Here is a 9,701-nt window from a genome sequence, read left to right as displayed (position 1 = left end):
CTCATACCCACTAAAGATATTTCTACCTGAAGTAAGGACGTTTCCATATAATGGGATGATGTGCTGAGTGATGTATTGATGATATATAGCATGGTGGTATGACTGTCACCTCAATACAATAATACACTACTAGGAACTGATGAGATATTGACACAAACTGTCATTTTCATTGTTTGTATATAACTGTGATCTATCATATAAAGCACGCTATGTAAGGTATTGTGGGCAAGGTTATGAGCTGCTGTAAGTCATTGTTCTATCTATGTCATTAGTGCATCTGAAGTTATGAGATTGTATAGTATGGTAGTCACTAAAATGTGCGGTGACTTACGGAACTGCCCAGATATTAGCTCCCCAGAGACAACAAGGGAGGTAACCAATGCCCAGGCAGCTATCGAACAACTATCATCAGACATTGTCCAGCAAGGGAATTGCAATTCAATGACTATTCATTGAATAGTGTGCGATCTCACAACAGGGGAATTGCCCAACCTTGCTGCATGGCTCAGCAATGCCCACCAGATATGCCTGGACTTGAGTTCTCCGAGCACATGGAATATAAAATATAAATTATATGGGGTATAAAATAGGAGACAAAGGCCGAACGATTTGTCCTTTCTCCCCTCCCACCTATGCTGAAGGCAACGAGAAGCATAAAATGGAAACAGAATTTTCATACAGCAACATTAGGGGCCCAATCCTAGGAAGGACTGAGTTTCTGAGCTCCCATGGACTTCAAATGGAGTTGAGGGCACTCTGCACCTCACAGGAACAGGCCTAAATGACCTAAGCACACAAATGCAACGCAACACAGTACAACAGGCCTTCCTTGTGCTTAGAGTACACGTCCATGTTACTATGGTTCCAAGAGTGATGTCATCAGTATGTTCCGACCATTTCTTATGATAGCTCTTAAGACAAATAAATGTCAACAATAGGTTACCAAGGTACCACATGGTGTAGCAAAATCCACCCTACCTCTTTTATACCATTTTCTAAAAGAGAAATGACATTGTGCTGTGTTTTAATCAACTAAACTCAATGGGATTCCCTTTTCTTTATTTTTGGTGGCTTTATTTACATAATGGTCCTCTAGAAGCCAGGGCCAGCCAAGAATCAGATTATAGGGAATGTGATGGGGATGATGAAGACTTTTGTGGGATTGTGGGGCAAATCCTGCTTTCATACTGTATTGGCATTTTGACTATAACACTCATCAACCGTGCTTATGTTTGGGTAAGAGTATTATTATTTTATTAATTCATTTTATTGTGACAGCATGAGCCATTGACGGCTGTGCAGGTGGGGGTGCCGATCGCGCCTTCCGCCTGGGGCGCCAGCTGCTGCAGCTGGCCTCGGGCCACTCCTGCTCACCACCACAAAGCTCATTAGCACTTATAGTCTCTCACCCATATTGGCAGTCGCATCAGAAAGGCCAGGACACTGAACACTGGAAGATTTCCTCTAGATCAGTGTTGAGACCCAGCAGAAGAACAATGTGGAGAAGCTTGCACTGCTGCTGCCGTTGCTATTTGTGTTCCATGAATAATCAATTTTATTTTCCAGGACAGGCAGGATGGCATATTTCGCTAGCCCATTTATGTTGTTTACATATCCACTGACTAGAAAATATTAAAAATCCTTCTGAATAGTAAACTCCACAGCATTTATTCCTATTTTTCTGAAACACAGATCCTCCAGAAACACCAGGGCGAAGTGCGACCTTCTAGCAAAGAGACTAGCCATTCAAAAGGTAAATTTGAATTTTATTAGGCTATCAAAGGAGTTTTAAAAAGAGGGATTGTGGACTGATGACTAAAAAGTATATGTGATCTTTAAAGAGAAAAGGTTTTAGTTGTAGGGCATAATAATTCTTCTGTATGAAGCATCCCTAAGGCCCCCACTTCAAGTAACAGGGGAAATACTCTCATTTATAGAAATGCAAATCCAGAATTACTTTACTGATCAGCTTGAACTTCATATGAACTCCGACATGAGCAAGGCAAAATTTGATCCAGTGTGTACAGATATGGTGTATCTCACTGTTAGAAAGACAGTGATAAAATAGAATATAAATAAAAGCAAAAATGATGATCAACAGATTGGAAGGTCTGATGTAAAAGGAACCATGGTTGAAGGATTTAAGTAACTGTCTGCCAGGGTATGTCTACACTACAAAGTTAATTCGAACTAACGGATGTTAGTTCGAATTAACTTTAATAGGCGCTACACTAGCGCTCCGCTAGTTCGGACTTAATTCGAACTAGCGGAGCGCTTAGTTCGAACTAGGAAAACCTCATTTTACGAGGATTAAGCCTAGTCCGAACTAGCTAGTTCAAATTAAGGGGTGTGTAGCCCCTTAATTCGAACTAGTGGGAGGCTAGCCCTCCCCAGGTTTCCCTGGTGGCCACTCTGGCCAACACCAGGGAAACTCTATTGCCCCCCTCCCGGCCCCGGATCCCTTAAAGGGGCACGGGCTGGCTACGGTGCCCGTGCCAGGTGCAAGCCTGCCAGCACCCAGCCAGCAGACCCTGCACCTGGCACGGATTGAGCCACCCACCCGATGCCCCCCAGCTCTCCCCCTCTTCCCGGGATCAGGCTGGCGGCTCCCGGGAGCTTGCCGTGGCCGCAAGAGGTGGGCACCCGCCTGGGCTAGTGCAGACATCGTGGACCTCGTCCACGATCTCCACACTAGGCACAGGAAAGTGGCCGGCTAGGGCAGGAGAGCTGCCAGCCTGGCCACCCAGGAGCAGGTGTGCAAGAGAATCAAGGGGGTCCATTGAGACCCCCGACCCTGAGCCCTGAACTTACAATGGCCGTCCTGGGTCAGACCAAATGTCCATCTAGCCCAGTAGCCTGTCTGCCGACAGCGGCCAACCCTAGGGACCCTGGAGGGGATGGACCGAAGACAGTGACCAAGCCATTTGTCTCGTGCCATCCCTCTCCAGCCTTCCACAAACCTTGGACAGGGACACCACTCCTACCCCCTGGCTAATACCACTCCATGGACCCAGCCTCCATGACTTGATCTCACTTCCCTTTAAACTCTGTTCTAGTTCTAGCCTTTACAGCCTCCTGCAGCAAGGAGTTCCACAGGTTGACTCTGCTTTGTGAAGAACAACTTTCTGTTACTAGTTTGAAGCCCGCTACCCATTCCTTTCCTTTGGTGTCCTCTAGTCCTTCTTTATGGGAACTAATGAAGAACTTTTCTGTATGCACCCTCTCCACCCAACTCCTGCTTTTAGAGACCTCTATCCTGTCCCCCCTCCATCTCCTCTTTTCTAAGCTGAAAAGTCCCAGTCTCTTTAGCCTCTCTTCATATGGGACCTGTTCCCAACCCCTGATCATTTTAGTTGCCCTCCCCTCTCCCAGCCTCTCTCTTCCCCTCTCCTACCTCCTTTTCCCAGTCTCCCCCAGTTTTGTTCAATAAAGAGAGATTCCATTTTGGAAGACACGTTATCTTTATTTTGTACATCAAGAAGAGGGGCTAGGGAAGGGTAAGTGGAAGGAGGTGAGGGAGGAATGGGGCACGAGCCCCCGATGGGGAGGACTGGGCTGGCTCTGCGGGCTTCTGGGGGTGGAAGCTCTCCTGCAGCCCCCCAATTGCCCCCTTTCCCCAGATGGCAGCCTGTGGCAAGTGCAGCCGGGCTGATGGCCGAGTGCTGTGATGTGCCCAGTGTGGGTAGTCCGGGCAATCCAAGCCAGGACTGCTTTGCAAGCGGGGCACCCCTGAGAACTGTCTGTCCGGGGTGGGGGTCGGGACCCTTTAAGCACAGCCCTCGGCTAGCCTGAGACAGCATCTCCACGCTCTAAGTCCTCCTCTGATGCCCTACCGGCACTGCTTCCGGCCATCCTTAAGCCCGGTTCAGGGTCCACTTAATGTGGACATGCTAGTTCGAATTAGCAAAACGCTAATTCAAACTAATTTTTTAGTCTGGATCCGTTAGTTCGAATTAGCTTAGTTCGAATTAACATTGTAGTGTAGACATACCCCCAGAGATAATGTGAATGTGGCAATCTAACTCCTGGAAAAAGAGAGGCAGATTGCTTGTGCAAGATTCATTGTTTTATTACAGACAGATCTTTGTTTGTCTTACATGATACACCATCCTCCAGGCTACACAATGATTTGCTGTTGCAGGAAGTTCCAAGCTTACATGTAGTCAGCTACCATAGACTACACCTGTCTACACACAGCTAGACTATATGCTCTTCCTCCACTCATCTGAAGACATGGGTTTTGCCCACGAAAGCTCATAATACTCTCTCTCTCTCTCTTACTCCTTCATATATATATCTATATATATAAATACATAAATATATATATATTTGTTAGTCTCTAAGGTGCTACAGGACCACTCGTTTAAGTTTTTTTTTGCAAATACCATAGTAAGAAATGAGGAATTAGACCAAGTTAATCAAATTTGGTATATAAGATATATCTAAGCCTTTACTTTTACCTAGCCATGAACCTCTTCAAGATCGCCCATCTGTGTTTTGCCGCTGCCAGTGTTATGCAATGATTAGATATCCTGCCTTCTCCTCAGTTCATGCACAGCATATTCACTGTTGCAAAATGAGAGCCAATCAGGTGGGACTGGTTATGTTTGGTAGCACGGATTAGCAGTTTCTGAATTCATGTGGTACATAATATGGGCAATGAAGGGAGCTGTAATATTGCTCTAAATAAGCCACATGTTCTCCTGCCCTACTTTAAAGGAATAAAGTAAGAAGAGAAGGTAGGATCGTTCTATTAATTCTATGCAAATACTTGAGAGATATGACCCAAGGGTCAAATTACCCCTTACCCATGTTATTCTGCTTTTAGAAACAGGAAATTCGCTAGCGGATTTCCAGGCTCTAGTGGAAGACTGTGCTGCTTATCTAGCTATCATTTGGAGAGAGAGAAGGAGGGTTTGTTCCTCCTGGAACAGATTGGGTTCAGCCCCAACGACCAATGATCTGTTGGAGACCAAGGCTGTCCATGGTTTTTTGGCCATATGTTTGCACAGTGCTATCTTGCCATGCTGTTATGGTGTCTTTGAGTGCTGCTGTCCCACAAGGGTCTGCATGTTGCTGTGGAGATGTTCACATAGCATGGCAGGACAGCTAGTATATATGAATACAGTCAGGAGCTCTGCCTTAGGAGCCTCTTTGTCTCAGCAAATCAAGGGCATCATAGAATCATATATACTAGAAATGGAAGGGACCTCGACAAGTCATCAAGTCCAGTCCTCTGCCCTTACAGCAGGACCGAGCACCATCTAGATCATCCCTGATAGGGTGCGTCTACACAGCAGGGCTTAACTCGAAATAAACTACATAAATTGAGCTACATCAATTGCGTAGCTTTTTTTGAAATAGCTTATTTCAAAATTGTGCGCGTCAACACAGCACTTATTTCAAAATAGAGCACTCTTCCTCCAACTGCCCTTATTCCTCGTACAATGAGGGTTACAGGAATCGGAATAAGAAGTCCTTCAGCCTGACAGTATTTTGACGTTATTTTGAAATAACTATCTGCTGTGTAGATGCAGATTAAGTTATTTCAAAATAACACTAGTTATTTTGAAATAATGTTGCTATGTAGCTATACCCATAGATGTCTGTCTAACCTGCTCTTAAATATCTCCAGGAATGGAGATTCCACAACCTCCCTAGGCAATTTATTCCAGTGTTTAACCACCCCGACAGGAAGTTTTTCCTGATGCCCAACCTAAACCTCCCTTGCTGCAGTTTAAGCCCATTGCTTCTTGTCCTATCCTCAGAGGCCAAGGAGAACAATTTTCCCATCTCCTCCCTGTGACATCCTTTTAGATACCTGAAATCCGCTATCATGTCCCCTCTCAGTCTTCTCTTTTCCAAACTAAACAATCCCAGTTCCTTCAGCCTTCCTTCATAGCTCATGTTTTCTAGATCTTTAAACATTTTTGTTGATCTTCTCTGGACCTTCCCCAATTTCTCCACATCTTTATTAAAACATGGTGCCCAGAACTGGACACAATATTCCAATTTAGGCCTAATTAGTGCGGGGTAGAACAGAAGAATGACTTCTTGTGTCTTGCTCACAACACTCCTGTTAATGCATCCCAGAATCATGTTTGCTTTTTATGCACAGTGTCACACTATTGACTCATGTTTAGTTTGTGGTCCACTATAACCCTTAGATCTCTTTCTGAGTACTTCTTCCTAGACTGTCAGTTCTCATTCTGTGTGCGTGAAACGAATTGTTCTTTCCTAAGTGGAGTACTTTGCATTTGTCTTTATTAAATTTCATCCTATTTACCTCAGACCATTTCTCCAGTTTGTCCTGATCATTTTGAATTATGAGCCTATCCTCCAAAGCAGTTGCAACCCCTCCCAGCTTGGTATCATCTGCAAACTTAATAAGAGTACTTACTGTCTATGCCATCATCTAAATTGTTGATGAAGATATTGAATAGAACTGGTCTCAAAACAGCCCCCTGCAGAACCTCACTTGTTATGCCCTTCCAGCATGACTGTGAACCATTAATAACTACATTCTGAGGGTATGTCTACACTACCCTCCTATTTCGAAGTAGGAGGGTAATGTAGGCATACCGCACTTGCAAATGAAGCACGGGATTTGAATTTCCCGGGCTTCATTTGCATAAGACGGGCGCCGCCATTTTTAAATCCCGGCTAGTTCGAACCCCGTGCCGCACGGCTACACGCGGCACGGAGTAGCTAGTTCGGATTAGGCTTCCTAATCCGAACTAGCTGTACTCCTCATTCCACGAGGAGTACAGTTAGTTCGGATTAGAAGCCTAATCCGAACTAGCTACTCCATGCCGCGTGTAGCCGCGCGGCACGGGGTTCGAACTAGCTGGGATTTAAAAATGGCGGCGCCCGTCTTATGCAAATGAAGCCCGGGAAATTCAAATCCCGGGCTTCATTTGCAAGTGCGGTATGCCTACATTACTCTCCTACTTCGAAATAGGAGGGTAGTGTAGACATACCCTGAGAGTGGTTATTTAGCCAGCTATGCACCCACTTTATAGTAGCCTTATCTAAGTTGTATTTGCCTAGATTATTGATAAGAAGGTCATGTGAGACCATATCAAATGCCTTACTAAAGTCTAGATATACCATGTCCACCCGTTCTCCCTTATCCACAAGACTTGTTATCCTATCAAAGAAAGCTATCAGATTGGTTTGATATGATTTGTTCTTTACAAATCCATGCTGGCTGTTACCTTTCTTCTAGATGTTTGCAGATGAATTCTTTAATTACCTGCTCCATTATCTTCCTTGGCACAGAAGTTAAACTGACTGGTCTGTAGTTTCCTGGGTTGTTCTTATTTCCCTTTTTTTATAGATGGGCACTAGATTTGCCCTTTTCCAGTCTTCTGCAATCTCTCCCGACTTCCATGATTTTTCAATGATGATAGCTGAAGGCTCAGATACCTCCTCTATGAGCTCCTTGAGTATTGTAGGATGCATTTCATCAGGCACTGGTGACTTGAAGACATCTACCTTTTCTAAGTAATTTTTAACTTGTTCTTTTTTTATTTTATCTTCTAAACCTACCCCATTTCCACTAGCATAAAGGAGACTCCCATTAACTAAGTTGACAAAGGACATATTACAAGAAATGGGGGCCTTAAACTGAAGCAGGGATCGTTAGGATTAGATATAAAGGAAGCATGGCCTACTGTAGTTGTCAGAAGTCATCAATGTGGTGTCCTGATAGGTCTCTTGCTCTGTCCAGTGATGATAACCATTTGGCTATATTCATGCGCTCCTTCTGTGCGCCGTGTTTACTTTGCATAATCAACACAGCAGAGTCTGACAGAGCCCCCAAAGACCACAAAATCAGATAAGAATCAAAGGCACCAGGTCAGGTTTACCATCAAATGAAGAACAGTAATAGTTGCCTGTAGACTCTACTGAACTACTATGCATATGTACCCCGTGACAATGGACCAGCTTAGTCAGTGGGAGGGCTCTCAGCCTTCTAGGCTGGAACAAGACAGCCCCTCCAAGGCACAACATTATACACAGCTACAAATGAGTTACACAACACACCTGATGAGTCAGGTTGCCACCTTCTGTCGTTATTTAGCTACCACCCATCACCTTGCACTTGGTTGTTCAATGAAAATATCTCTATCCATCATCCTGTCATTTTAGACCCAGTCCTGAACCTCAGTCAGTATGTCTCTGTTATCTATGGGGAGTGTGTGGGTACCAAGGTGCTTCTTACAAAAGTGTTGTTACATCCCTCTGGAATGTGCTTTCAACCTGTGCCTAGTACCAATTACCGGTTTACAACTGTGCCTACCAGTTAATATTTCATACTATCAGCTCTGTTCATGCCATTTTCCATGAGCATTTTCTTCTCGCTCACAGCTCAACTTTGCTTTATATTAACAAAGTCTTGACCATTGTTGCCTAGGCTTGAGCCTCACACCAGGCCTGTAAAACATGGACTTATATTTCAGGCCCTCATCTTACTTCACCTACGATGTATTTTTTTAGTTTTATTGATGTAGTCTTTATCCACTGATGTAAGCTTTACCCACTGCTGTTTCTGAGGACATATTTTTTGTTCAGATTTGCCTCTCTTGATCAGCCTCCCTAGCCCTACAAAGGAAGGGAAATCTGAAAGCACTACCACCATGGAATAAAGGCCACTGTGGGTGACAGTGCAGCTAAACTATTTTTCTTCTGTTAGTTCCCAGGGACTCTGTCTGCAAGCGTCACAGCAGGTTCAGCATCTGGGATTTCTTCAGCAAGTTTTTCAATGGGAAAACTAAAAAGCACCCCTGTCAGTCTGCCAAACCTGCCCACTGTTCAGAGGAGGCCACCGCCTGGACCTACTTAGAAAGGAAGCAGACAAGGCTCGTCGCAAAGCTAAACCGGCAGACTGTTTGTGATAGTGACTCCTCAGACATCAACAGCGAGGACTTGGATTCAGAGGCATCCTCGTGGAAGGAAAGTGAAACAGAGTATATCCCCACTATGGCTAACCTTAGGCAGAAAAAGAAAGCACTGAAGCAAAGGAATGCAGAGAGCCACTGGATCAGGGAACAGCCCTGCCTCCGCTGCAAAGCCAAGAGGACAAGAAAATGGCTGTCCCAGCATTTCTATAATCCCATGCCACCTGCTCACGGGAAGAGTATTACATTAGAAGAGAATTCCTCCATGCATATTACTACATGACTTGCCTTCATTTGAGCTGTATTTGGGCCTTTGTTTGCTTGAAGTCACCTGCACTGGGTAGACAGAACCTGTGTGAAAACACAGCATGGGAAAGTTCAAGGGAATGACATGTTTCAGTACTTGGCTACAGGCAATAAATGTACACAGCACAATAAATGTACACAGCACAATAAATGTACACAGCTAATGTTCATATAAGAGTGTGTTTATTTAAAATATAAATATCTTTGCCTGGACGTGGCCTAATGAAGACCTCTCTTCCCACAGCGGGTTTAACACTGGGGTTCCTCCAGATTAAGTATAGTGGGACAAATTCATTGAGGAACTAAGGTGAACTTCTGCTGAGGTTCCAGGGTGTGACTGGGCAAAATGGCAACAACTGTAGTTACAGGGACAGAGCCGCTGCAGTGTCAGAAGTGAGCCATACTTGTGAAAAGGGGTTATGGCTAGGGCGAGCAGAGAGTCCGGCAGTGGAGCTCCTGTCCATTTCCAAAGATGCCTCCGGTACCCTTGGG

General features: G+C 44.7%; 1 protein-coding gene across 1 annotated transcript; it reads left to right on the top strand.

The window, feature by feature from the left end:
• The first annotated feature begins 404 nt into the window (after positions 1–404).
• Positions 405–9,377, top strand: SSMEM1 (serine rich single-pass membrane protein 1). The gene is made up of 3 exons (XM_025183215.3): positions 405–1,236; positions 1,693–1,753; positions 8,699–9,377. The coding sequence occupies exons 1-3, from the start codon at positions 1,042–1,044 to the stop codon at positions 9,184–9,186; spliced, it is 744 nt and encodes a 247-aa protein (XP_025039000.1). The 5' UTR covers positions 405–1,041; the 3' UTR covers positions 9,187–9,377.
• The last annotated feature ends 324 nt before the right edge of the window (positions 9,378–9,701 follow it).

This window comes from Pelodiscus sinensis, chromosome 1, assembly GCF_052426305.1.
Source record: "Pelodiscus sinensis isolate ZL-2025 chromosome 1, ASM5242630v1, whole genome shotgun sequence".
Lineage (NCBI taxonomy): Eukaryota > Metazoa > Chordata > Testudines > Trionychidae > Pelodiscus > Pelodiscus sinensis.
Note: the sequence above shows the minus strand (reverse complement) of the source record. Positions and strands in the feature narration are given on the sequence as shown.

Coding starts and splice junctions, on each gene's coding strand:
- SSMEM1 (XM_025183215.3), top strand. CDS start 1,042: ATGGGATTCCCTTTTCTTTATTTTTGGTGGCTTTATTTACATAATGGT. Junction 1,237..1,692: donor TCAACCGTGCTTATGTTTGG/GTAAGAGTATTA, acceptor TCTGAAACACAG/ATCCTCCAGAAACACCAGGG. Junction 1,754..8,698: donor AGAGACTAGCCATTCAAAAG/GTAAATTTGAAT, acceptor TTCTTCTGTTAG/TTCCCAGGGACTCTGTCTGC.